The 27677-nt window shown below is 33.1% G+C and overlaps 2 protein-coding genes and 3 non-coding genes across 6 annotated transcripts in view; 4 read left to right on the top strand and 1 right to left on the bottom strand.

The window, feature by feature from the left end:
- The first annotated feature begins 745 nt into the window (after positions 1-745).
- Positions 746-10374, top strand: LOC129920125 (H/ACA ribonucleoprotein complex subunit 4). The gene is made up of 11 exons (XM_056001337.1): positions 746-877; positions 1044-1412; positions 6587-6838; positions 7072-7346; positions 7411-7818; positions 8003-8842; positions 9035-9175; positions 9363-9416; positions 9607-9671; positions 9858-9915; positions 10320-10374. Exons 1-6 carry the CDS (start codon positions 865-867, stop codon positions 8243-8245), a joined length of 1560 nt encoding a protein of 519 aa, XP_055857312.1. The 5' UTR covers positions 746-864; the 3' UTR covers positions 8246-8842; positions 9035-9175; positions 9363-9416; positions 9607-9671; positions 9858-9915; positions 10320-10374.
- LOC129920335 (small nucleolar RNA snoR639/H1) lies at positions 1732-1866 on the top strand. Its single transcript, XR_008773253.1, has one exon. It is a non-coding gene; the product is annotated as a small nucleolar RNA snoR639/H1 (small nucleolar RNA).
- On the top strand, positions 5385-5519 carry LOC129920334 (small nucleolar RNA snoR639/H1). The gene has a single exon (XR_008773252.1). It is a non-coding gene; the product is annotated as a small nucleolar RNA snoR639/H1 (small nucleolar RNA).
- LOC129920325 (small nucleolar RNA snoR639/H1) lies at positions 5557-5692 on the top strand. Its single transcript, XR_008773243.1, has one exon. It is a non-coding gene; the product is annotated as a small nucleolar RNA snoR639/H1 (small nucleolar RNA).
- A 2957-nt stretch (positions 10375-13331) lies between the features above and the next one.
- LOC129920112 (7SK snRNA methylphosphate capping enzyme bin3) overlaps positions 13332-27677 on the bottom strand; it is a 104424-nt gene continuing 90078 nt past the window's right edge. Inside the window, exons 1-6 of one of the 2 annotated variants that reach the window (XM_056001313.1) lie at positions 20760-21198; positions 18909-20639; positions 15815-15995; positions 14638-15746; positions 14428-14574; positions 13332-14368 (exon numbers count right to left, since the gene is read on the bottom strand). In XM_056001313.1, the coding sequence (XP_055857288.1) occupies positions 13700-14368; positions 14428-14574; positions 14638-15746; positions 15815-15995; positions 18909-20543 (3741 nt within the window). In that variant the 5' untranslated portion in view covers positions 20544-20639; positions 20760-21198 and the 3' untranslated portion in view covers positions 13332-13699. Of the gene's footprint in view, positions 14369-14427; positions 14575-14637; positions 15747-15814; positions 15996-18908; positions 20640-20759; positions 21199-27677 lie in introns of those variants that run through there. The other variant, XM_056001312.1, reaches the window with a different exon arrangement.

Genomic DNA, 27677 nt, shown 5'->3' with positions numbered 1-27677 from the left:
TTGTTTGATTTTGACAGAATACTCGACAGGGAGTTCAACATTTGTCCTTGTCTTCTCTTTCTATTTACAGTTACCATTTTGACGTTTTAAACTCGGCGAAAATCAAAACAAACCAGCAAAAACAAACCAACAAAACAAAAAAGCAAAAAATACAGCATAGAAATATATTTTAAATTCCGTAATTTTTTCAATTTTTAGACACTAAATTAAGTTATAGTAGAACGTTACTACCAAAAAAACACTTGAAATCGATTTGTATGAGTTTTTTTTAAAACAACAGTTCTTTAAAATTGCGCGCGTCCTTGAAAAATTTGGTTTGTTTTGATCTTCACCCAGTTTAGGAGATATTTTTTTCTATTTTCTTTTGTTCTTTTGGTACTGACAGATGAGCGAAATTCCGAATGGCATTTTTTCGTTGGCATTTTCGCTGTAGACTTTGGAGACTTCAAAATTTTTCGTTTCGCTTCAGCTGCGTACTAGGCTTTAATACCTTTATGAAAGCTGAAATGTTATTTGGGTTTAAGAATTTCAGCAGAGTTTTGCGCGCAGATTAAGCTAGAATATCACACATTCGGTTACAACAGTAAATTTTTTATGTCACAATTTATCTAACGGAAAATAAGTCAAGAAAAACGGAGAAAACAAAATATCAACTCCACCGACAGTCTCCACTCTCCAAGCAATAAGATGAAAAGTCGCCCTTAAGTAAAATTATACTTTTCACATTCAGATGTCGCCCATCGTAAACACACGTGCTCACGCATTTTGACTGGCATGGCGGCAGTTGAATTTTTATAACCTCTTTCTTTCATCAGAACAGTGCAAAGTATCTGCGTGTACAAAATATTTAATTTATCTAATAAAATGGAAGATATTGGTAAATAATTAATTATAAAATATATAAAAATATCTTAAATATTCTACTATAATTAATAAATATTCGAATCAAGTTTTAATTTTTATTATTTAACACAATTTTATGGACCACGTTTTTTTCCTACCAAACTCAGACATGTGATATATTTTATATTTTTTCCTTTTAGAAATCAAAAAAGAAAAGAAAAAGAAGAAGGTCAAGGAAGAACCAATCGATGCTGATGAGCTTGCAAATCTCCAAAAAACTGGTGAATTCCAAATTAAATCTTCGGACAAAATAGCCAAACTAGATACTTCCGAATGGCCACTGTTGCTGAAGAATTTCGACAAATTGAATGTTCGAACAAATCACTACACACCGTTGCCCAATGGAGCGAGTCCATTGAATCGTGACATCAAGGAATACATTAAGTCTGGGTTCATTAATTTGGACAAACCATCGAATCCTAGTTCACATGAAGTTGTCGCGTGGATAAAGAAAATATTGAAAGTCGAAAAGACTGGACATTCTGGAACACTTGATCCCAAGGTTACAGGTGAGTTAAAACCAAAAAGATTTTGTTTAGTTTAACCTTCCATAAGTTGGCATCTTAAAAAATTATTTTAGTTCAATGGTATGACAATGCACCTGGCTATTGCCAGTTTAAATTCAAGATAACCCAGAAGTTTTGATGAGTTGATTCTGAATTAACAAAACATATTCCTACTTTTGATTTTGTGTATTACTAGTTTTTTAAGATCTTTTTCTTGTACTTTATGTTAAGAGACGTCTTCTTGAATCAATTAGCATTAAACTTTTTTTGCAGGATTAGCTTACTCTAGGATAAAGTATCATTGAAGAACTATTAAGTATTGACCCCATGTTATAAGCCGGCTGCTTGGATAATTTACCAGTCCAAGGAGTGACTATTATTGGGAACATCATCTTCTGATGTGTGTATGTTGGATGAGCTTTTCCCGCCCATCTTACAAAGAAAATTTCAGAAAACATTTTTATATATAAAACCAGGGCGGTCTTTCTGTAATTTTTAAAACGATAATCAAAAAGACGATAATCGTCTCACAGTTTGAGAATCTTTAAAGCTATTTGAAATCATGCCTGATTCAATTTATCCTAAACAGTTTTCTATAAATAAAAGTTTTCATTTCAATAGAAGGTCTAGGACTATGTGACCTAGTAGTTACCTCTAAATCGGATGGCCGAGGTTCCCCTCCCGAAATTGGAATTGTTTTTTTTTTCTGTAAGTCAATAATCGTCAACAAATAAACGATAGCAAAATTGGTCTTGTTTTTGGAGAATTTATTCGTTTTTGGGTGCAATATTGGATTTTATAAAAGTGTTTATGAATTTATTCCAATCACCAATCAAATTGCAAAATTCACAAATAAAAAGAAAATAATGATAAATTTTTACAAATAACCATAATGTTAGTTTTCCAAAATTGTATTCAATAGGTCTGTTTAATGAAATAAAATGCACGACTGGGGTCGCACGTACTTGCTCTTATGCTTAAAGTAACTCTAATGTTAAAGCTTTTTATTCAAAAAACACCGTTTTAAATTATGTTTTACAAAAAACCAAGTATGCCATTTTATTACTTGCATAAAAAGGTATTTTTAGAAAAAAAATTTTCAAAATCGTTAGAGCCGTTTTTTAAAAAAATAATTTTTTATATATAAAAAATTTCTAACATTTTTCAAAAAAAAAGTTGGTATGCCATTTTAAAGAAATAATTAATTTACACATAAAAACGAAATTTCAAAATTTTTCACCAACCCGTTTTCAAAAAATTGATTTTTCAAAAAAAAATTTTGAAATATTTTTTAAAAATCCAAAAATGCACTTTTTGAAAATTTTCTAAAATTTTAATATTATTATTATTTAATTGCTTTTGCATAAAAATTTTCGTTGAAATCGGGTTAATTTTGTACGAGATATTCAGAAACCAAAAAAACCGTTCTATGACAGGTACCGTTAATAACGGTACAAAAAATATTTTTTTTATTTCAAAAGTTGGCTCTTATGTGTAATACCATACATAAAATTTTTAATCAAAATCGTTAGAGCCGTTTTTGAAAAAAATTAACTTTTCTATTTCCGTTATATGGCAGGTACCGTTAGTTTTGGTCATAAAAAAAAAATTTCAATTTCCCCTCTAGGGAATCACCAAAAACTGCTAACTACTAAGTTTGAAGAAAATCGCTTCAGTAGTTTAGGCTGTAGCTCGAGGTTCTTACAGACAGACAGACAGACAGACAGACAGACAGACAGACAGAATTGCCGGACCCACTTTTTTGACATTCTCCATCATCGTAATGTCATGTAAAATTGTTATCTCGAGTTCGATTTTTTTTACGAATCCTAAACTTGCCCTATAGTACCTATATCGCAAGTAAAAAATCTAGGACAGAACAGATCAGAGCAGCACAAGTTTGTAAATACTGTCAGAACAAGAAAGAACAGAAAAGTTCAACTTCGTATTTTACATAATTGACAGTTGTCTATATCAGTTGCAAAATTTTAAATTCAAAAATCATTTTTTGAAATGATTTTTAACTCAAATAAATGGTTTACTAACACTTTTAATTTTCCCGTAATTTTTGTTTGTTATTAATCAAAAATTCTTAAAAAATTCACTTTTTAAAATCTTATTTTCTCTTATCAATCAAACAAACAGCTGACAATTGACACTTTTTACTCACTTGCTCTACCTCAAAAGTAGGAGCAGAAAAACTTGAACTTTTCTGTGCTGAAAAACTTCATGAAACATAAAATGACAGATTGCAGAACAAGTTGGGGCGAGTTTTTGTTCATGAAAAACAAAAACTTGTACTTTTCGGATCTTTTCTGTGCGGATCAGATTCATTAAACAGACTTAATGTATGTAAGTAAGTTTTGACTTTTGGGTCATTCAAAAAATTCATATCGGTTCAGATATATCAAAATGTTTCGACGTTTAAACGCACTTATTTTGCAAAGTGAACATTTTCAAAAATTACTTACGATACGCATAAGAAGGCAACTTTAGAGACAAATCGAATTCTTAGTGTGTTCAAACGCATATGTTAATGCACATGAACATTTTGATCTCATATTAACGTTTATAAATATTAAAATATGATAAATTGTTTATAAATATTATTATAAATTATATTATAATTCTCACAGATTCCTGCAAAATTTTCGTCTATCCATTTAAAAACAAATAAATTCTCCGAAAACGAGACCTATTTAGCTATCTTTTATTTATTGACTATTAGCTGCGTTCCTTTGGAAATATTTATCTACTTTTTAGTACTTAAAGCTGCTTTCAACTACTTTTTCAGTATAGCAAAGTAGATCAAAGTAGTTTTAAGTACTAAAGAGTAGATAAATATTTCCAAAGGAACGCAGCTATTATTGACTTACAGAAGAAAAAAAAACAATTCCAATTTCGGGAGGTTAGCCTCGGCCACCCGATTTAGAGCAACTACTAGACCACCTAGACCAGGGATGGCGAACCTTTATAGAGCCCCGTGCCATTTTAAGAAAATAATTTATTTGAAGCGCCTTTGGCGTGCCATACATTTTTGATCTAGTTTATTAGTGACAAACAGAAACAAAAATAAATAATTTTAAACTACGCAGTTTTTTTTTGTAAACATAATTAAATGTTTGAAAGTCTGTTTATAATTCATGTTAATAAAATAACAAATTTCAGATTAACTTAAAAAAAAAAAGAGAAAGAAATAAAAAACAGTCACCGTCACCTTAAGCAAAATGCAGACTGATTCATTTGACAACGTGTTTCTAAGCGAATCTTTAATGTTATAAGTTTTTTGAAAAATAAGGACTCACTTGAGGGTATACGAAGATATTGTCAAGAAAGCAAGCGCCTACTTTTTCAAGCAGCAAGTTACGTTTATCAAAGGATGTCACATCAGGGTACATAATAAACTTAAGCGTTTCCGATAACTCTTTCAATAGTTGTAAAAACCTTTACGAAAATTCTTAGACTGATGAACTAATTACCGATAAAAAACTCTTCAGTTAGTTTTAGTCTGGTTTTTCATGTTAATTCAATATAATCTTTACTCAAAATGTGCAGTTTACCCTCAACCAATCAACTTCTTCCACTAAAGATTTTTTTTATTGTTGTAATCAAGCGAGAAGATAAGAAGAAAAGATTTTTACAGTGGAACAAGATCTCAAGAAAAATCTTCTGGAAAATTCGTTGAATGTCGCTCAAATGTGCAAAATTGTATTATACTCAATTGGTGGTGTGCCGGAAATATTTCATGGCGTGCCATCAATGGCACGCGTGCCATTGGTTCGCCATCCCTGACCTAGACTAATACGACTTCTGAGGATATGAAAACTTTTATTTATTTAAAACTGTTTAGGAAATATTTAATCTGGCATGATTTCAAATAGCTCAAACTGTGAGACAATTATCGTCTCTTTGATTATCGTTTTAAAAATTACGGAATGCCCCCAGATAAGTTTAATATTTTTGTAAATAGCATTTACCCCATGATATAAGCCGGCTGCTTGGATATATTTCCAGTCCAAGGAGTGACTATGATTGGGAACATCATCCTCTGATGTGTGTATGTTGGATGAGCTTATTCCGCTTATCTTACAAAGAAAATTTCAGAAAACATTTGCAGATATAAAATATTTTTGTAGACGTAACATTTACCCCATGATATTAAGCCGGCTTCTTGGATATTTTTTCCAGTCCATAGAAGTGACTATGAGTGGGAACATCAGCCTCTGATGTGTGTATGTTGTGTATGTTCTATTGACATCTCAGCAAAGAGAAAACGACAGAAACAATAAAATATTATTATCGAAATAGTTAATTGGCCTATAATTTATGAAACAAATAACACACTCCAATGTTAAAAAAAAAATATTCAGGCTTACGTGGGTGTATATAAGTAAATAAATGGTAGACAGACTTTTTTTTTAGTATTGATGAATATTTAACAAGGAGTGGTTGTATAAGCGTTTTTTTTTTTCTTACACTATAAAAAATAAATTTTATAGTTTTTTTTAAATTTCATTCCGCTTTGAAACAATTCTAAAATTTTTGTCTGTAAGTTTCTTTACGACTATTGGTAAAGTCTTTACAGAAAAACTTACTGAAAATCCGTATCGGGAATCGAAACGCCAAACATTTGAAAATATTTTCACTCTCTCGGAATTATCGCCGGGAAAACATCCATAAGAGCTTCTTACCCAACTAAATATGTAGTTTGTTTCTATCACGTTTTTTATTAATGCTAACTACTGTAGCTTCTGTAATTTTTGCATTTAATTTTTATCTACATGATCTCCGGTGGGGCCCTAGCGTTGCTATGGTAGAGTTGTATGTACGCCCCTTTTAGTAAATTCAATATTCACTTGTGCGGCTGAAGCAGAAATGTTTTTATAAAATTAGACTCAAGAAAAAATTTATGTTGGAATTGTTTTAGGAAAGGAATGAATTTGTCTGTTTCATTGTTAGGAGGCCGATTATTATTGCTGTCTACCTCCAAGATGTTCACTCGAAATCTTATACACTCACCGCATATTGCGGGCAGATTTAGTTGCAAAATTTAAAGTTTAAAAAATATTTTTTAAAAACCTTCCTATTAACCTACTAAATATTAAAAAAAAATGGGATTGAATTTTTTGTACAAAGGAACTGTGCTATATACTAAATATTGGTAATTATTTTTTCAGGTTGCCTAATTGTTTGCATTGAACGTGCCACACGTCTTGTCAAATCTCAACAGAGTGCCGGTAAGGAGTATGTGGCAATTTTCAAGTTGCACGCTCCAGTCGAATCAGTGGCCAAAGTTCAACAAGGCTTGGAAAAATTGCGCGGAGCGCTCTTCCAACGTCCACCACTTATTTCGGCTGTTAAGCGTCAGCTTCGTGTTCGTACTGTTTACGACAGTAAACTTCTCGACTATGATGAGTCACGTAATATGGGTAAGTCTAATATTTAAAAAAAAAACCTCCTCAAAACAATATTATTATCCCCTTTACGCATTTAACACAGGCGACAATTTAAAAAAAATATTAATTTTGTTCGCCTGTATCATTAAAATTCCAAAAATGCTATAACATCAAACATACAACTGAGTCTTTGTTTCTTTTTTGTTTCTCCCATTTTATTTAATATCAATTCCTGTGGGATATGGCAACAAATTCACATAAAAAAGGTGTTTTTTGGGTTAGTTGTGAGGCTGGTTCGTACATCCGTACAATGTGTGTACATTTGGGTCTTGTCCTTGGGGTTGGTGGTCAAATGGTGGAATTGCGTCGTGTGAGATCTGGCATACAGTCTGAACGTGATGGCATGGTGACAATGCACGATGTCCTCGATGCTATGTACATGTATGAGAATCACAAGGATGAAACAATGTTGAGAAGAGTTATTAAGCCACTGGAAGGTCTTTTGATTAATCACAAGAGAATCATCATGAAAGATAGTGCGGTTAGTTAACCAAAAATTGCGTATAGCTATCGAAAAATTCTTCATGAAAGGTTTCTTTTTACAGGTTAACGCTGTTTGCTATGGTGCAAAGATAATGTTACCTGGTGTACTTCGTTATGAAGATGGCATTGAAATCGATCAAGAAATTGTCATTTGTACAACAAAGGGTGAAGCTATATGTTTGGCTATCGCACAAATGACAACTGCAACAATGGCATCTTGTGATCATGGTGTTATAGCTAAAATAAAACGTGTCATTATGGAACGTGACTTATATCCAAGAACCTGGGGCTTGGGACCAAAAGCATCAGCCAAGAAAGCTCTCATTGCTTCAGGTAAACTGGACAAGTTCGGCAGACCAAACGAGAACACTCCTAGAGAGTGGCTTACTGGCTTTGTTGATTATAGTGCAAAGAAACCGACCAATGGAAGTGCGGCCCCAGAAATTGCAGTCGACGAAGCTGGCAAGAAGGTAAGAAGAAGATATAAGTTTAGTTGAATTTTTTTTTTTTTTTTGCTGATGAATAATTTTTGCCCCTATCTGATTTCTATGATTAGTTGGGATTTTGATTAGTCTTGCTGATATAAAATTCAATTATTTAACTTCTCGCACTATATAATGTAATATTTAATGTGTGTTTTTCTTTTTATTTAAGCGTAAATTAAGCGTTCAAAGCCAAGATGAAGCATCGGCAGCAGTTGAAGCACTTTCCGTTTCTACATCTGAAAAGAAGAAGAAAAAGAAACATAAGGCCGACAAAGAGGCCCCAGAAAGCACTGAGGCTGATGAAAGTACCCTTCCATCCACACAAGAAGATGCTGAGGGTGAGGGTGGAAAGAAAGAAAAGAAAAAGAAGAAGAAGAAGGATAAAGATCGTGAGAAGGCTGATGACGAATAGATTTTAAGCAATATAGTTACAGCTCAGGGCTATGGATTGGATTATATAGTGTGCTTCAAAACAATGCATTTTCATTTTATACAAATAGATATATTATTCTTAAAGAAGGAGCTTTAAGAATACTAAGATTAATTGTTAACATGAATAAACAAAAAAAACGTTTTATGTTTTTTAACTGCATCTTTTTGTTTTTAATCCTATGACACTACAAAAAGAAAATTTAGTTTTAAGTCACTTCCTCAGAGTAAAGTAAAGAAAATATTTTGCCTACATTAAATGTTAAACAAATACAAAGCAAGATTGTTTTTTATTACCTATTTTGATAAAAGTAGTAGTAAATATAAGAAAATTTATACAAATTGTATATACAATATACTTTGATTTTTTTTATTTTTGTCTTCACTTGAGCTGTTTTTTTGTTTTTAATTGTTGTTGGATGGATCTTGAAATTTGGTTTCAAAAGGTAAACATATACTTTCAATAAATTTAAGATAAATATTTTACATTTTTGTGTTTTGCAGATGTTGAGATAACAAAATGGGGTTCTTTAGATTTTAAAAGGTACTGGAACGTGGTGACTGGATCTAGCTAAAAAAGGTAAGCATCGATTAAAAACAAATACATATATTCTTTTTCATTTCATGATGACAGATTTGTTTCGCCCCTATCTGATTAATCATGACTGAGTGCGTATTGATTAGTCTTTCTGAGCAATTTTAGCATTAATTAAAACTTTTTTGACAATTTACTACGAATATCCTAATAATTGTTATTTTTCTTTTGTTCCAGATATAAAATCATTCAATTCATCATGTGTGTTGAAACATAAAAGCGAATTGGGACGAATCTCACGGCAGGTCACTATTAAGTTCTGATATCCCTGGGCACGAGATCATAATAGTTCCAAACGAGGAAGAAGCTGAACTAAAAGTAAGAATCTTACCTTAACTATTTTCAAACTTAATATTCGTTCTGTGATGACAGATTTATTTCGCCCCTATCTGATTAAATCATGATTGAATGCGAATTGATTAGTCTTTCTGAGTTGTTTCTTAATGTTATTAAATTGTATGATGACTTGTTTGTATTCTAATGAGTTTTTCTCTTTTTTTTACAGAGCGAAGTTATCCTACTGTGAGATTTTGAAATTGGTTTCGAGTTTAAAAAGAAGGTAAGATTATTTTCTAAAATTTAACACCTAAATATAAATTATTATGTGATGACAGATTTATTTCGCCCCTATCTGATTAAATCGTGATTGAGTGCGTATTGATTAGTCTTTCTGAATAATGTCGATATCATAAACTTATATTACTAAGCTTGAATTGAAATTTAACAAAAGTATTTATTTGTTTTTTCAGATGAAGGAGCTTTTGGGTTCACAAACTTAAACCAAAAACGTTGAATTTTGATTAATATATCAAAGGTAAGAATGTTTTTCTATCTCGTTAATTAAAAAAAACTTATTATATGATGACAGATTTATTTCGCCCCTATCTGAATAAATCATGATTGATTGCGTATTGATTAGTCTTTCTGAATTAAACAATACCAATAATTATTGTTTTATTTGCTCTACACTATTTTTAACTAATTTATTTTTCTTTTTCAGTTTTAGATCTGATTGCGTGCCTAAATATCTTTTACTTGCCGATACTTAATGATTTAAGGTAAGCATAGACTCAGATGCATTCGATTAAAATGTCTAACAAACGGGAACAATTAATTATTCTTTCAATTTCTTAAATGCTCAAATATAATAGGCATCTGAACGCATGCAAAAGCTTTTTATATCGATAAGTTTAGATCAGTTAGAGATGTTGGGTCCAAAAAAATTAATAATTTATATTTGTTTATATTAAGTAACGCGTTAATTGTTTTCCGATATTTGTTAGACAATTATTTAATTTTTTTATGATGAGAAAAGGATAATGAGCATGTAAAATGATACATTATACGCAACAACAATCCAATAGGTCCTACTGATAAATTGTAAACTCCAACAAATATTTTTTTTTTTGCTTTTTTAATATAAATAATTAAAAATGTTTGTTTTTTTTTTCAATATTTGCAGTGCCTTCGATTTTTGATATTCCTTTTGGTGCTCTGACGAATCAAAGAATTGAAGGTAAGATATTAAACATTTTTAGATATTTTTTTGTAATGTTTCAACTAATTGATATTGTGATGAGAACCAGGATATTGAGAATGTAGCATGATTACATACCGCAACAACTATCCAATAGGTCCTTCTGAATTTTGTATTTATTTTCATAAAATTGTGATATTTTTTTGAGCCCCTAGTTTAAACGTATTTTCTTTTAATTATAGGAACAAAGATGTGATAGAAGGCTTTTTCGCACTGATAAGCTTAAAAACAATGAGCAGCGGATGTTAAGAGCCAAATTAACTAACTGGTGGCCAACCACGGTTAAAAATTCAAACAACCAAAGCTGCAAAAGTTGGAAAAGATACAAACAGAAATTCCATCCCAAGAAACTTCCTTTAAATATTATCATCTATGGTGAGTAAACTTTTCGTTTCGACTTTTATAACTGTTGAAAAAAAGGTTGATTAGGAAGGTACTTTCAAGACCTAATAAAAACTTTTAACAGCAGTTTTTATTAATATTTTTATTTATATGATGAGAAAAGGATAATGAGCATGTAAAATGATACATTATACGCAACAACAATCCAATAGGTCCTACTGATTAAAATTTACAATAATACAAACTTATTTCAAGACTATTGAACTCAGATAATAATTGTAATATATTTATTTCATTTACAGATATGTAATACTTGGAACTTAATGTGGAGAAGTTTTGTAATGGAGAAAGAAGGCATTGTTCATCGTAATAAACACCAATAAAAAAAAGAGTATTATTTCTCTTTCATGCAGTTAAAAAAAAAACAATGTTATTTATACATTTTTTTTAATAAAAAAAAAACAAGAAATTCATTGTGTTGCACTTATTTTTAAGGATTAAATTAGCTATTTTATAAGGTGTACTGTTACTGATAGATTCCAACATTGAAATCAATTTTTTTTTGCTGATGACTTAAAATAAAAGAACTAACGTTTTTCAAAAAAAAAAAAAATTAACTGGTTTCACAGGATCACATATCACACACTTCATTAGTATGGAAACAAAATTGATGTTTACCAATCAAACATCCTAGGCAGCGTGAGTGGTTGAATATTTCTCACGAGTAATTGGAAAGCTCATCACATCAAGTATCCAGAAGAGAGGCAAAGCTGCCATTCAGGGGCCCTATTTTGTAAAACGATTATCGTTCAAACTACTTCGTTTTTATTTAAATGCGATTAGGTATAACGATAATCGTTTTATTTCAACGATACTCGTTAACCCTTACTACTGTCATTTGCCTATCGTTTGACTTTCGTTATCGTTTGGTTTTGGTTTGCTTAGAATAATTGGCCAAACATCGAAGCCAATTTTATTTTCATTGCGATGAACATACAAAAATAATATTAAAATACTCAAATATTAAAACGATTCGTATTTATTTTATTAAAGCACCACAACTCAATAAAACGATACAATTGATTTCAATCTTCATGGCCAATTGGCAATGGCAGAGATAAAGTTCTCGGAGAGATAATTTTCTTCTAAAGATGAGTTTAAAAACTCGAAAAATAAATAGTTGAGATAAAAAAATATGTCCATTACTCCAATTTTATAATGTTTTTGAATAGAAAATATTATTAAATGGCACAAGAAGCTATTAATAGGCGTAGAGTTGGATGCGCTTGAAAAAAAAATTGTTTTTTTTTTATCTGGCAATATTTTCAACCAATAGAAAAATTCCTACAATATCGTTAATTTTCTCTTTTAATTTTGTTCCCTTCTTGTTAATGATTATAAAGCGATACGGAGCAAAATTTCCCTAAGCTGTTTAATTGAGATCCCTTTTCTCGATTCCCTGGGAATTTTTATTCCGGAATAAGGCCCATTACAATCTACGTTCAAACGGCCTAGTTAGACGGTTGCTGGGAATACATTCTTATGGGCACATGCACACGAATAAATTGAAAACGAAAGTTAAGAAAACCGACAAAACGGGCCTTTTAGCTGGTCGTCGCGTCGTCGGCTTCATGTGAAATGGGTCTAATGCTTTGATTAAAAAAAATAAACATCATGCTTTGCCTCTCTTCTTTGGTATCATTCTTCTGCATTAAAAATATTTTTGGAGCAAACGTAATGCTTTTTAGGTAAGGTAGTATTTTCTTTCCACAAAAATGTTACTTTTATGAATTTGACCCAACGTTTTATTTGCAATGAGAACCAAAAGAGTGCATCGCAATATTTTGGGTGAAAGGGTGTTTTTTAAGAGAAATAGACGTTGTACAGAAATTTCAAAATTTTTTTAAAGAAAAGATGCAACAGTTAAAAAAACTTTTAACTTCTTATGTAGTGAGCCAATTACTGTAGAAAATTATAAAAATAAGAAATTTATAAAATTCATTCATTCGTGGTTGTGGTTAAAGAAAACGTAAGATAATGAAATTTAAGTACACTGAACGAAAAAAAGCTAATATTTTCTAAACTGGTTGCGATAGAAACTTTTTCTATTCGGTTTCAGAACAGTCAAAAGTGCACCTATCAGCCATTTCAGGCTAATCCATTTTCTATACTTTAACTTGATGTCGAAGTTGGGTAAATGACGAAAAAAATGGAATTTTTGAACTTTGACAGCTATTAAATTCTAGGTGGTTTAACCGAGTACCATGTTTTATACATTGTTGAAAAGGTATATTTGTCTCCTATCAGAAACTATAAAAAAATCAAAAATGGGTGAAAATTTGACTTTGAAAAAAATTTTCGTGTGTATTTCAATCAGGAAAAGAAGAGATTAGGTAGATTTTGTGTGTGTCAACTTAGTTATCAAGTTATCTCAATATAATTCCCAAAACTCCTTAACGGTCTTAGGAAGGTTAAAATTCTTGCATAGAGGAAGACACCATCCTTTCTTATATGTCTATCTTCTACTGCAAGTTTATAAGCTTTTAAAATAAAAAAAAATCATTTTGAATAATCCATGTTTTTTATTTTAAATAAAAATGTGTTGCATTTTATTCAACTTTTTGCATACTATAGTATAATTTTTTTTTATATCCATTATTTTTTACTTTTTTACAATTTTTTGTTAGTTTTTTTCCGTTTTAAATGTTTCATAAATTCAAATCACAGATTTAATTTAAAAAAATTGTTTTTTTTTTTTTTTCTTTACTTTAAATATAAATTTAGTTTCCTATAAGTTATTACATTTTTTTAATACATATGTATATGGGTATCTATATTATATTTAAAAATTTATTTTCCGTGTATATAAGATTTGCTTCATTAAAATAATAAAATTATTACTTAAAATACTATAACACACGTTTAATAAAAATTAATATACACTTATATGTATAGAAAACAATTTAGGACTCATTCGAGTCACCGCAGCCGCCATTTGGTTCATAAGTTGGTCTATGGTGTGGAACAGCTACTTCTTCCAGGCCATCCTGGGTCTCGGAATCATTCACATGTGGCGACGAAGAACTTTCACAATTGGCATATACATGGTGCACGGCAGAATTTGTTTGAGAATCATCGGTGTCGGCGTCACGTATGCTGTTGAAGGCGCCGTTGGCGTTTGGCGATGACGTCTCATCATTTGGTGGGTAAACGTGTCGATGGAAACTCGAGCTGGCGCCACCTTCTTCATTTTCGATTTCACGCACACTTCCAAAGAGCGGCGTATGCGAAGAAGAATTTCGCATGCTGGCCGGAGGTGACCATACTGTTTGATAGAGAGGTGATGCGAATACGTAGAGTTGGTTAAGCACTTCAATATCATAACTTGGCAGATAACTATCCGTTTCCAGTGGATTGTAGTACTGTGAGGTTGGTTGATGCATAGGCGTCTGGCGGCAGCTGTACGATCCCGAATTTCCACCGCAAGATGGCGTGTCATAAGCACTTGGCACGGGATGAGGTTGACGCGGCATCGTCGCATAAATACCGCGGTATGCTTCATATGGAGTTTGTGGGTTGTAGGCATCGCTCCAGCGAACGTGATTAGGTGTGAAATCACCTTTAGCATAGAGCTACAAATATAAATTTATTAATAAATAAAGAAAATCTGAGAAAATCTTCTAAAACTCACCTGAATCGGTCGACAGAAACCCTTGCTCATGTGTCTTGGCACTCCCAGTGTATAGCTATGACTGAATCCTACCTCATTACTAAGCAAATACTCGTGGAATTTATTAGGGAAGAACTCGATGTTCTTGTAATTGTTATAAATAGTTTCCTTAAAACAAAAAACAAAAAAAAATTAAATACAAATTCAATAAAAATTCATCATCAAATTTACTGTTAGATCCTTTTTCTTCTTATAGCTCGCCCAATTTTGAGCTTCTAAAATAAGTTTTCCACCGGGGCGCAGTTGATTGAACATTCTCTTGAAAGCCATTTTCAGACCGTTATCACCGAAATTTAAATGAATCCATTTAGTAACAGATAAACACACAATCAGATCATACTGCTGCGTGTCATTATTGAGTAATGTTTCCTCTTTGAGCACATAATTCGTCTGCCGAAAAAATACATTCTTCGGGAATTCAGTGAATGCCGAGCCGGCTGATGAAGACGATTCAATCTCGGATTGGAATTGTCTATTGACCTCTGGAATACCTCCATAGGTTAAGGGAAATGAAACTGGAAATAAATTCTGTGGTTCTACATTTTGAAGATGAGGATGATGATGCATGGGAAAGCCATGATGAAAGTGATGATGACCATGATGGTGATGATGGTAGTGGTGATGATGATGATTGTAATGTTGTTGCTGATTACGACTTTGATTATTTTTTCGTCTTTTGTTCGACTGCTTGTTAATGGTAGCGCTGTCTTTTTTCGAGCCATCTTCTTGTTCTTCATTTATTTGCGCATCTTTTTGTTGTTGTTCGTCCCCTTGAATTAGAGCTTTTGATTCAGCAGCGTTTGCTTTTGGTATTCTCACAAACATCGAAAGGTTCTTTCTTGCTCTGGCAATTAGATTCTTATCAATATCAATTCCTAAAATTGATTTTGGTGCTAAATTTCTTGCTACAGTTATAGTCATGTGACCCACATTACAACCAATATCCAGGATGTCCTTCCCCCGGAAGAGCTCAGCATGACGCTGGAACACTTGCAGGCGAACATCCATGAATTCGTTAAGATGGCGATAGCCCGAATAGCGATCATAGTTGCCGTATTGGTATTTTGCTGTGTCTGGTCGGAGTTTTGGCAATTTATTGTTGCTGTTGTTGTGGGAAGTAGTTTTAGCTTCTTGTATGGGGGCAGTAGAGCATTTATCATTGATCGAGGTATTGTCGAGAGTATTGGCGGATACAGTGCTTTGGGGGCTACCTATGGAGGCAGTGTCCATGTGTTTTGATACTGAATCGATTTCAGGGGTATCTGCACGAATACTATCGCCTGTAAAATAGAAGATTTTGTTTTGTTAGAAGGAAATAATATTTTAATTTTAAATCATTTGTACTTACTATCAGTTATTGTTTTTAAATCATCTATGGGACTGAGCAGCTCAGTTTCACTCACAGATGTTGACCGATGACGGGAAGTTTTTCTTGCTCCAGTGGGCACCAATCTTGGTGGTCGTTTCCATGCACCAGGCTGAGGAACAACGGGACTAACGATCTTGTCCATTGAGTCCAAACGACGAAACTAATAGATTAATAGAGAAAATATTTGTTTTGATCAAGTTTTGAATTTTTCTAAAAAAATTTAATTATTTTGAAAGTTTAAATTAATAACTTAAATGTAAGGACTAAAGCTTAGGAAAGTAGGGCAATTTTGAGCTTTAACTACGGAGTTAGTTTAAAGGATCAGTGAAGCGCTTTTCTGTTTGATAAATTGAATGCGAAGAAATTGGTGTCAAATCAAATCGGCCCTATGACGAGCCCCGACGTACTCTTCTAATCCTAAAAAAAGTAGCATGATTCAGGTCATGCTACTTCACGTGGAAATATTTACAACGAAATTTGGAGCTTACGAGATTACTTTTCAAACACGCCGAATTTATAAGCAAATATTTCTAGTTTGACTGGAATCGTGGTACTTTTTTTCACATTCGTAGTACGAATTTGTTACGTCGGGGCTCATAATAGGGCCGAAAGCCAAATATTCAAAATTTGGTTACGCAGCCTGTTATTTAATTTTTGGTTATTTTGTGTTTTTGGCACAGTGGTTAATAGATATTACCTAATGAACATCCTAAGTTTTCAGACAGAAGTGTCGCTTTTCACGTTTTCTCGAAATTGAAAATTTTTTTCAATACCATGTTTAGGTGAGAGGGTGAATTTTGATCTTCAAAAGGTGGATATGACATAAAAAAAAAAAAAATTGCATTAAAAAAAAATGTTATTGCAAATAAAATGTTTATTGAAAATATAAAATATTTTGCATTAAAAAAAAAATATTTGCAAATACAAAATTTTCTGCATTTAAAAAAAAAAAATATCAATGCAAAATGTGTGCATTAATACTTATTTTTTTTTAAACATTCGCCGAATTTCTACAATTTTGGTTATTTGACCATACATTATAGTCCAGTAATTTTAGGTTTTATCTGCGGAAAAATTCCTACTGGCCTCAATTTTGGTAGACCTTCGTTACGGCGTTGTAATGAAGATGTGAAAAATCGACATTGATATCGTGCCGGAGTTAGAAGTTATAGAGGTCAAAAGGTCACGAAAATCAGTTTTTCGCATATATCTCGCGACCTGTTGCTCGGAGGTCAATAGGGAGGGATCAATAGAAAAATTGTTCGTCATAAAATTATCTACAAATATTGTCTTATGCGTTTTTCTGTAAAACCAACCGTTTTCGGAATAGAGCTATATCAAGCGTAGGCATAATACATGACACGTAATAATAGGTTTGTTTTATTTAAGAGTGAATAATTTTGTATTTGAATACTGGAAAATACATGTTTAATCTATTTTGCTTTTTATTAATATGTTTTTATAAGTTTCACTTGTAATCGATATTCAAACTCACTTACCAACTACCTAACTAACTAACTAACTTACTTACCTACTAACTAACTATGTAATAAAATCTTAGCGGTAATCTTTGACCCTCAGGTCAAAATTACCTACCCTGAGACGTTTTGGTCTCAGGGTAAAGGCATTTGAGGGTCAAAACACCCCAAATCAATCTTAGACTATTTCTAAGAGTCATATCGAAACTTTGAAAATATTTATGTAGTTTAAATGACGACGTTATAATATAGTTTCTTTCTCAGCGCTCTACTCCGAAAACGGTTGATGTTACAGAAAAATGCATAAGGCAATATTTGTAGATAATTTAATGGTCTTTATTGACCTCCGAGCAACAGGTCGCGAGATATATGGGAATAACTGATTTTCGTGACCTCTATAACTTCTAACGCCGGCGCGATATCAATGTCGATTTTTCACATCTTCATAAGAACGCCGTAACGAAGGTCTATAACAAAATCGAGCCCAGTAGGAATTTTTCCGCAGATTGGGGTAAAAAATGCCTAAAATTACTGAGCTATTAACTATTTCAACTATAATATTGAACCCAATAAGTAAAGCCAAATTGTCAAAATTGTAAGAAATTCAACGAATATTAAAAAAAAAAAAAATATTTCATGTACACATTTTGCATTGAATTTAATATTTTTTTTAATGCAGAAAATTTTTATTTGCAATTATAGGTATATTTTCTTTAATGCAAAATATTTGGATTGCAAATAAAAATTATATTTTCAATGCAAATATTTTTGAGTTGCAATAAATTTTTTTTTTAATGAAAAATATTTTTAGCATGCAGTAAATATTTTTTTAATGCAAATATTTTTCAGTTGCAAAAAAAAAAAATTTTTTTAATGCAACTTTTTTTTCGTTGCAGTAAATATTTTTTTAATGCAATTTTTATTTGCAATAAATATTTCTTTTTTATTTCAAATGCATTCTTTAATATATATTTTTACAACCCTGTAGTAGGTAAATTTCTTGTGTTTTGTAAATTTTTGATCGTGCTTTTAGTTGTAGGTTAGCAAACTGAACTTATTTATCACGATTTATGACTTTATCTATTTATGACTCTATATTTAGCTTTAGCCGAAAAGTATCTTGTATGCCTAATTTTCTATTTAATTGGATCGACTAATACGGCTATTTATCAAAAGAGAAACATAAGCAAAATTTTTAGCAATCTTGTTGAAAGAACCCTTGGGTATCCTCTTTTTTAATTAATTTTCGATTAAAACAAATTCTAATACAAATAAAATACCCCTTTTTTAATTAGCTTCAATTTAATAACTCCTCTTGAAGAGAAAGTTTTTATTATTCAATAAGCAAAAGCATCCGGCGGCGGCGGCAGGCTTCTCCTTCCACCTCTTTAAAGAGTGCTCATTGAGGAAGCCCACTGTTTCCCTATTTAATTAACAATTTCGCACAAATTGAATTCAAAATATACATTCTATCTTTATACCTACAGACTGGACATAATAAAAAAAAACTCCGTCCATTATCTTTATATCAAAATCAAATTAAATTACTTCCTACATTCATACATACACAACACACACAGATAAAAATTAATCACCTTGTTCTTGGCGGAGCAGGCTCCCTCGCTGACCTTTCGTTTGCGACCTCCGCAACTGCCAACGCTTCCCCCACCGCTGCTGCTGCATATTGACGAACTGTTGTTGTGATGATGGTGGTTGAAAAAATGTTGCTGTTGCAACTCAGCCACTCCGCTCAAATCCAATCGCAAATCCTTTTTCACACTTTCGCGGTCACCAGTTGCAGGCGCATTCGAGGTGCTGCTGCTGTTGCACACCTCCTCGGTCTTACTCACCGAAGTTAGTAGTGCAGATGGCAACACTTTATTACCATCAGCATCAAGCTGTGATTGTTGCCCAACAGCACTAGCAACACTATCAAAAGCTTTTTCTCCGGTGCTCTGGCTCTCCCGAGAGCGACTCATTTCAGTTGCGCAGCTGCTCTCTCCCACTTCATCATCGAATTCAGTCGAAGAATTGTGCTGTTGTTGTTGTTGAAGAGCCGTAGCTGTAGCGCCTCCATCAGAGAAGCTACTTGTTAATGAATCAGTCGCCAATGTGCTGTTGATGGCAGCATATCGTTCTGCCTCGCTATCGTCCAATGTCGAGTTTATTGACTCCAAACGCTTACGTTTTGTTTTCTTCTTCCGATTGCGGTGCTTTGATTTTGATGATTTCGACTTTCGCTTCATTGGCGAGGTTAGTTGCTTCTCGTATTCCATCGTGTCGACGGGGTCGAGCAAGTGAAGTGGGTCATGTATATTTGGCGGAATGATAACCTCGACCTTTGGTGGCGTAGTTATTGGCGATTGACGTGGGGTCGTTGCCGGTGTGTTGTTGTTCGATGAATTAGCCTCATTCTGCAGACTATTCAGATTCAGTGGGTCAGAGATGTTACCGCCAAGAAGGAATTTCGTTGGCGGAATAATGACTTCTTTGCGGGGTATTTTATCTGACAAAAAGAACTTGGTCCGCGAACAGAAGATGGGATGATGTGCTAGCGGGGGAGCACCATTTCCACCATTGCCCACGCCATTACATGCACTACACCCTCCTCCTCCACCATTGCAAGCTCGATGAGCAAGCATCTTCTTGTATACTTGCTGTTTTGGATTCTTAGCCTGTTGGCTGTTGTTGTTAGCAGCTTCTACACCACACGCCACACACACCCCAACGGACAATCTGTGGTGGCCTATCTGGTTTTTGATGTTTTGGATATTCTCCAAGTCTGCCTTGCTCACTGCGGCCTGCTGCTGTTGCTGTTGTTGTTGTTGGTGCTGATGTTGCAGTTGCTGAGCGTGGTGGTTCTTCAGGTGATGGCACTTGTTTTGTCGCTTGTTCCACATTTTCTTTTTTTGCTGCACACACTGCTGGGGAGCACGGAACTGATGAAATTTACTCACACCACCACCACCACCTCCGGCACGTGCTGCTGCTAGCTGTTGTTTTTTGTTGCCATTGCCTCCTCCACTGCCACCAGTGACGAGGAGTGCACCACTCGAATTGGGTACATCAGTGGTCGATGACACTTCACATTGCTCTGTGGGTTCTGTTAATGCCGTAACAGATAGTGTCGATGGCTGCGACGACGTTGTGGTGGTATCCGGTGCAACTTCCATTATCAAAGATCGTTGACAATCGCCAGGATTTATCACAGATTGTCCAGTGTCGGCCATTTAAAGCCAACACCACCGCATTAATTGATTTCAAGAATAAAAGATAGACTTTTCCTTGTGAACCTACTCGGGTTTGTGCGCTTTCTTCCTTCGTATCTATAAAAAAAAAGAAAAACAAAAATAGAGTTAGTAAGTGGATTTTTTGTTTGGATAAGAGGATGATAATAAATTAAATTGGCCTATAAGAGTGGGCAACAATGCTCCCATTAATGTCACCTGTGTTGTACTTGTACTTGGACACCGTGCGACGCGATGTTTGCCTCTTTCCTGACTGAACGTGAGCCAACGATTAACGAACACAAATATGAAAAATGACGAGTGACGACCAAGAGCGTTGCACCAGTTTATAAGCGCATGTATGAATGATAACGAGAGAAGAGAGAATATTTTTCGAGAGAAGAGGTAGGTTATTATGGTGGTGACTGTGACTTGGTGCTGGTGAGTCTGTCGGTCTGAGGGTGAGAAGCAAATATGTCTCAATAATTTCCGATTGCGTTGAGTTAAATCGCTTATAAAGATAAAATACTGCCAAGAAGATTGTGTCTCTAGAGCAGAAGAAGAAATTCTCCACTAGATGAATAAAATAAGTAAACAACAAGAGGAAAAGTGAGAGCGATAAGAGGGATAAAGAGAAGTTGCATGTGGATGTGGAGCTTGAGCTTGGTGGGGGCCCAGTTATAACAATATGGGCAGGTAGCTAGCTGGTGGTGTATGTATGTAATATGGGATTGAAATAAACATCAGTTTATTGAGTTCATTGTAATAAAAGAGAAGAGAAAAAAAGAAAAAAAAAAAAAACAAAACATTTCTATTTATTTTTTTTTCTGTTGCCTTTTGTATGTGGTGCAGAGTGTGAAGCAGCATATTTGTGAATTGTTTATTTAGGTTTTCTGCTTTACGTTGTTGGGTGAAATAAATTATCATTATTTGTCTTGTTTTGTATTTTTCGTTATGACACTAGGCAAATTAATGGAATAGCTTACAAAAAAAGAAAGGAGAAAAAACGAAAAGAGTACAAAAAATTAAACTAAACACATTTTTATAGAACCAACATCATGTTATCAAGAGCCCAGCAATTTTTGTTTAAATTTAAGACCGGAGGGATTGGAGACTTATTAAAACGAAAACGACACATTTTGTATACATTATGCATAATAGGTTCGTTAAAAATGGTCAATAATTTTAAGGGTTGTCATGGGCTTATCGTCATTTATAAGCGAAATAGTCATTGGGGTCACCATAATTTATGAAAAACAACAAAAATCATCTAACCTTGGTTGACGAATTATGCAAATGTAAGTACCTATCAATATAATGGGGAAAATTCTGGGATTTTGTGTGTTTGCGAATGAAATTTACGCCCACAATTTTTTGATCAAGAAATGAGTTTTATCAAATTTGGAGTGGGAGAGAAAAAATTCTAAGAATCCGACAGCCTTCACATTTAAACTTGTTACAGCTTGTTGAGCTTATGGTGAGTTTTTATTTTACTCATATGGAGTTACACAATAATTTAATTATTTACCAAACATATTTGTATTTGATGATTAGATAATAGGTTTATTAGCTTCACGTCATTATCGATCGTGCAAATTCTATTGCGATAATGATTCATTTCAAACTTTTAAGATTCATTTCAAGTTTGCCGGGAGTCGTGAAAAGTGACAATTTAATCTTTTTTTTTTGTATAAGTGCTTTTGTTTTTATCAGAATTTTTTTTTAAACGGAAATTCTTAAAGTATAGAATAAATTTGAACTTTTGCTATTTTCTTCATTGAAAATACACTAATGCTCAAAATTAACGCACACGTCTTTACTTTTTTAGTAAGATGCCTGTGTATTATTTAAAATGGCTTCAAATTTCTAGTGCGTATTTATGTGTGTTTGCTTATTTTAGAGCAAGGTGAAATAATACTAACCAGCGATAGTAGTATCAAGCAAAAAACTTAAAATTCGTGCTCTGAAAACTGATACTGACAAATTTTTTGTTTTTTTTGAAATAAAAAAGAAAAAAATTTAAAAAAGTTGACTGTTCTATCCAATATCAATACGTCCTCTAGCGCATATGACAACTTGGAGTCGTCTAGTCACGAATTAAGTTAAGATCTTGTTGTAAAACATTCACCGACTCTTCCTTTACTTGAGTTTTCAGCTGATTTCTGGGTGGTCAATCCAAAATTGGTATACAAATGTCTTGAATTTTCTAGTACTGATTGACACACTATGCTGTTCGAACAAATTCGAAAAGAATCATAACACTGAGATATTAGGTAATAACAGATTTGTTTTCTGTAGAATAAATAGGGTGCGCGTTTAATTTGAGCATGAGTGTAATTTAAGCTGCTGAGTTTAAATTATGGCCAGCCAAATTCACAACATGCGCATAGTAGTGCTTAGAAAAGCGAGTCCATGAAATTATTTTCCAATTAGGCGTACAAACTTTTGTTGTTTAATAGTTTCAAAAAAAATGTCAGCAAAATTTAGAGTTCTGCGAGGCTTAAACGATACAACGTTGAGTGTCCGGGGCCCCGGAGCAAGACTAAATTTTGAGGCCCTTTGCTATGTGAGGGGCGAGGGCCTCTTTGATAAAGAAATTTAGAAAAAGAAAAAAAAAAGTTCATATACGCCATACTTCTTTTTTTATGAGCGCCTGATGTATTATTTGTTTGTGTTGTCAGTCGGGGCCCTGGCTTGCCCCAATGGTGTGTACGCCCTTGACGACACACAAACCTGAAACTTTTGTCAAACCAATTGTAAGTTGCAAACTGTCATGTCGATTGGTTTGCTTTTGGAATCTTATAAACAAACGAAACAAAATTTTACAGCATCTTATTGCCAATATTATACTCTATCTGAAGCTACCATGGTAAATATTTTTTTCCTTCATCGTTTATGTAGAATTAATGTGTCCAACAAACGAAACATTCGAAGAATTCAAAATTTCATATATTATTTGACTTGTAACTTGCTTTGCGATATTATGTATAAAGTTGTTAGTTTGCCTTAACAACTCAATAATAACACTGCCCAACACACAAAAATTTTCCAGACCTTTGTTTATCATTTCTTACTAAATTTAGGGTGCTGATTTCAAAAATAATATTATTTTTTTTAGCAGCTCTAGTTTTTAAATTATTCATACATGAAAAGGCATAGAAATTCATACAATTTTTTTTTTATTTAAAAAATTTTTTTTTGTATTTTTATTTTACTTACTGAACCGAAATACATTACAATTGAAACAAATTTTTCCAACAAAACTTTAAAAACGCTTGTAATAATAAAATCTAAAAAAAAATAGTATGAAATCACCCCCAAAATGTGAAAAATGAAAATGTCTAAAAAACTAGAGCTCCTAGAAAGCAACCAATGTGAGTTTTAGGCTAAGTGAACCCAAATGCATTAGGTTCGACAACAAATTTTCTCGAAAGTGTTAACAAACAGTTAAAATAAGCATAACTTTAAAATTAGTACGAAATTACCCCAAAAATCTGGAAAACTTAAATATTTCAAAAAATAGAGCTCCTAGAAATATATGAATGTGATTTTTAGGTTAACTGACCCATAATACATTATATTACATTAATACATTACATTAATATAAATTTTTCTGGAATACTGTAATAAACGCTCAAAATAAGGAAAACTGAAAATTCCCCAAATATGAATAATTAAATATTTCAAAAACTAGAGCTGCTAGAAAAAAAAAAATGATTTTTGAGCTTACTGAACCCAAATCTATAAAATTTGATTAAAAATCTTTCTTGAAAATTTTAAAAAGTTGAAAATTGTTGGCCAGTATAATCATAGGATTGAAAGCTCAACATTGATTCGAAATTTTTGACGAACTGAATTCAAAAAGCCCGCTGGAGAATCTCCAAAAGGCTTAAATCCCAATTTCAAAGTCAATCGACCTATCCGTTTAGCCTGTGGTTCTTTCATGTGCAATCATCCTAGTAATTGGTATACTTCAAATTCGATTTTATTAACAAATGAGCAACTAAACATCAATATGGCAAATAGTAAATACAGAAAGGTACGAATATTTGAAGCAAAACTCATCTTCCGAATTTTGATTCCACATGTTTATTGTGGAAATAACAATCTACTCGCACCAATAACAATTAATTTTTCTTAAAACAAAATTTATATTTGTAATATAGTCTGTGCATTTTAATTAGAAAAATCTCTAACGGAAATCAACTTTTTTTATTACTCATTTTGATCAAATTTAACTTAATTACAAAATTTTGTATGTGGCTGCAGCGCGGCATTGGCTTTCTCCTTGAAAACACAATTTCAATTTATACAAATTTCATAAATATACACACACACATAACCCGTCCGCCTCTATTTCCTTACAAATACACGCAACCAAAAAAAGCATTCAACCAACCTCTTTTTGGAAAACTTTGTGTAATTTTCCAACCCTATGCTCTTGCGTTTCATGCCTTTAAAAACCAGAGCATCAGCCGAAGCTTGCATCCATATCTAGATTCAGAGCCACTAGAAGTAGCAGAATCAGAGCATTAATAGTACCAACAAAGTTTTCTCGTTAAGGATATCATCTCGATGTTAAAACTTAAATGTTTGTTTGCGCTGCCTTGCCTGCCAGCACAGCAGCCAGCCCGTCTGCCAACAACACAACATACCTACCTATCTACCGCCCCGTCTGAAATGCTTTAGTATTCCACTTTTCAAGGCATGATACCAATAGAAAAATAAGTAAAGATATTTTCTACTACATTATTTGCATCGCACCGCACAGGCACATTCGCATTCGCAGTTAGTAGGAATGGCCCATTGGAAAATTGTAAAGCACAAGACGAGATGTTTCGGGCATCCCTAATGGCCAAATAAAAGCAAACCACGTCCGATCTAATTACAATCGGATTTTCATCAGGTAAATTGGCTCTAAAATAGAATCAAGCAAGTTGTATGGCTGCTGTTGTTGTGTTGCCCTTGTTGGTCATCTCGAAAAAAAAGAGTTGCCTTAATTGATGCTAAAACGAATGCGCATAACATCAATTATGAAATTTTACTCTCCGGAGATTCACAAATATACAAAATACACACTTACATTCGCTTTGTATTTGTAAAAAATTGCGTACATATTTGAACATTTAACATTGGAACAAGATGGACGCAAATCGGGCTTAATTAAATAAAGAAGAGAATATTGTAAAAATACCGGAAGATTATACTCGGGACGAAATTTTATAACAGCAGGCATTAGATGGTATCTCAAACCTCATAGCTTAAGAGCAGACAGCATGTTTTTGATGTGAATGATACACGACTGTTCTAATATTTGTTCGAATTTGAAAACGGAAATGAAAATTGAATCCGTACGAATTGAAAACGGTAGTTCTGATTTCCATTCGGCTTTTTTGTTGGAGAACATTGTTTTCAGATAGCAAATTGCTACCCGGATTGAATACGGAAAAAAATTGTTGTATTGTAGGTCCGTTCTTTTTTCGTAACGCCTATGAATACGCAAAATGAGTTCAAATACGGAATTCGGAGCAGCTAAAGTTTGAAAACTTGAGAAAAAAGAATTCGGAAATCAGAACAGTCGTGATAGCCTAAAATGAATAGTAGTTTTGGTCTGGTTTTTTAATTGTATGTATGAAATGTACAAGACGTGCAATTCTTAGTGAGGTAATTTGGTTCAAGAAAGTTATAAAGGAGTAAAAAGAAGCCCTTAGCTTTAGAAGATGATAGACAAGGCGAACCGATGTGATTTCGTAAAGCAAACTGGCAAACTTGTTCGTTTGTGCCGGATGACCACGGAAATTTCGAAAACCATTAAAGTCGACCAGAACATCACCAAAGTCTTTATTGTCGAATAAAATCATATTATAAGCTCTTTATTATAACCTTTTTCAAATATAAGCCTTTCAAAAAAATTACTGATATCGTTCAGAAGAAGTTTAAGAAAGTCTTAAGTCTTATTATTATTAAGATTCTTTATTTTTTCAATTTAATTTTGTACAAAATTTTTTACTTAAAGACTACGGACATGGCTTTTCTGCCGTCTGCAGTAAAGCTATCTCTCAAAGAACCGATGAAACCCTGAATAAGACTTTTATCATCGCGGTCGTGCTGTATGCGGTAGAGGCAGAGGCATTCGCATTGAAAAGATCAGATGAAAACTAGTTACGATACGATGCTTTGAACAGATACAACAATAAGTTCTTCGGGCTTTAAAAACGTGTCGAATGGTCAAAAAGTTGAAAAAATGGCAAGTGCACGTGAAGGGAAAATTCACAACTTGGGGGCAACAAACTAGGGATCCAGGGGCCTATTTCACAGCTTACTACAGCAATTACATCAGCTAGCTACATAAACAACTTCAAATATTAATTGGTGAGGCATGTTGAATATTTGCACTATTTAGACGGTAACAAGTTTGCAAGTACCTATTCTCCGACGTTCAATCAAACTCAACTATTGATTTTTAAGGTCACTGATGTAGTTGATGTAGCTGATGTAGTTGACATAGTAGGCTCTGAATTAGACTCCAGATGTTAATTGAGACTATAAGGTTAAGGCAAAGGGATTATCAATACATACATCCTAATGTATTTGGGGCAGAGCACTCTATTTAATAATTTGATTTCCTGTTAGCTTTAGGTCTCATTTGTACCAATGTATGACAGTAAATTAGGTTTACAACGTCCTTCTCATTCGTTAAATTCCCTTTCGTTTTGTTTTCTGTTATTTTATTTCGGTCGTCGCGTCGTCGTTCGTCGTTGTAATGAGAAGAAAAACTTGTGCCAATGTCGTCATCGTAGTTATGGTAGTATAGCCGTCACAAAGTCGACTCTCTCCTCCCTTGCCTCGTTTCTCCATGGGCTTATTTTTTTTTTTTATTATTATTTTTGTTTTTGTTGGTTTCATGCCATCTCATGTTGTGTTTTCCTGTAAGCCACTTAACGCTTGAAGCATTAAGGTGGATTAAGTGCGAAAACGTGTAGAATAAGAACTATTTTATATACATAAAAATGTGTATAAGTTTTGTTTAGGGCATGTTGAATTGTTGATAGACAATACCCTAAGGTTAAAGTTAAAAGTTCCAAAGTTTGTCTAGTAAAATATCAAACAAAAACAATATCATACATATATGAGTAG

Source organism: Episyrphus balteatus, chromosome 4 (assembly GCF_945859705.1).
Source record: "Episyrphus balteatus chromosome 4, idEpiBalt1.1, whole genome shotgun sequence".
In the NCBI taxonomy this organism is placed as follows: Eukaryota; Metazoa; Arthropoda; class Insecta; order Diptera; family Syrphidae; genus Episyrphus; species Episyrphus balteatus.
Note: the sequence above shows the minus strand (reverse complement) of the source record. Positions and strands in the feature narration are given on the sequence as shown.

Bases quoted from the DNA above. Each gene is read 5' to 3' on its own strand.
- LOC129920125 (XM_056001337.1), top strand. The intron at 7,347-7,410 runs GTTAGTTAACCA...TTCTTTTTACAG, and splicing joins TCATCATGAAAGATAGTGCG to GTTAACGCTGTTTGCTATGG. The intron at 7,819-8,002 runs GTAAGAAGAAGA...TTTTTATTTAAG, and splicing joins TCGACGAAGCTGGCAAGAAG to CGTAAATTAAGCGTTCAAAG.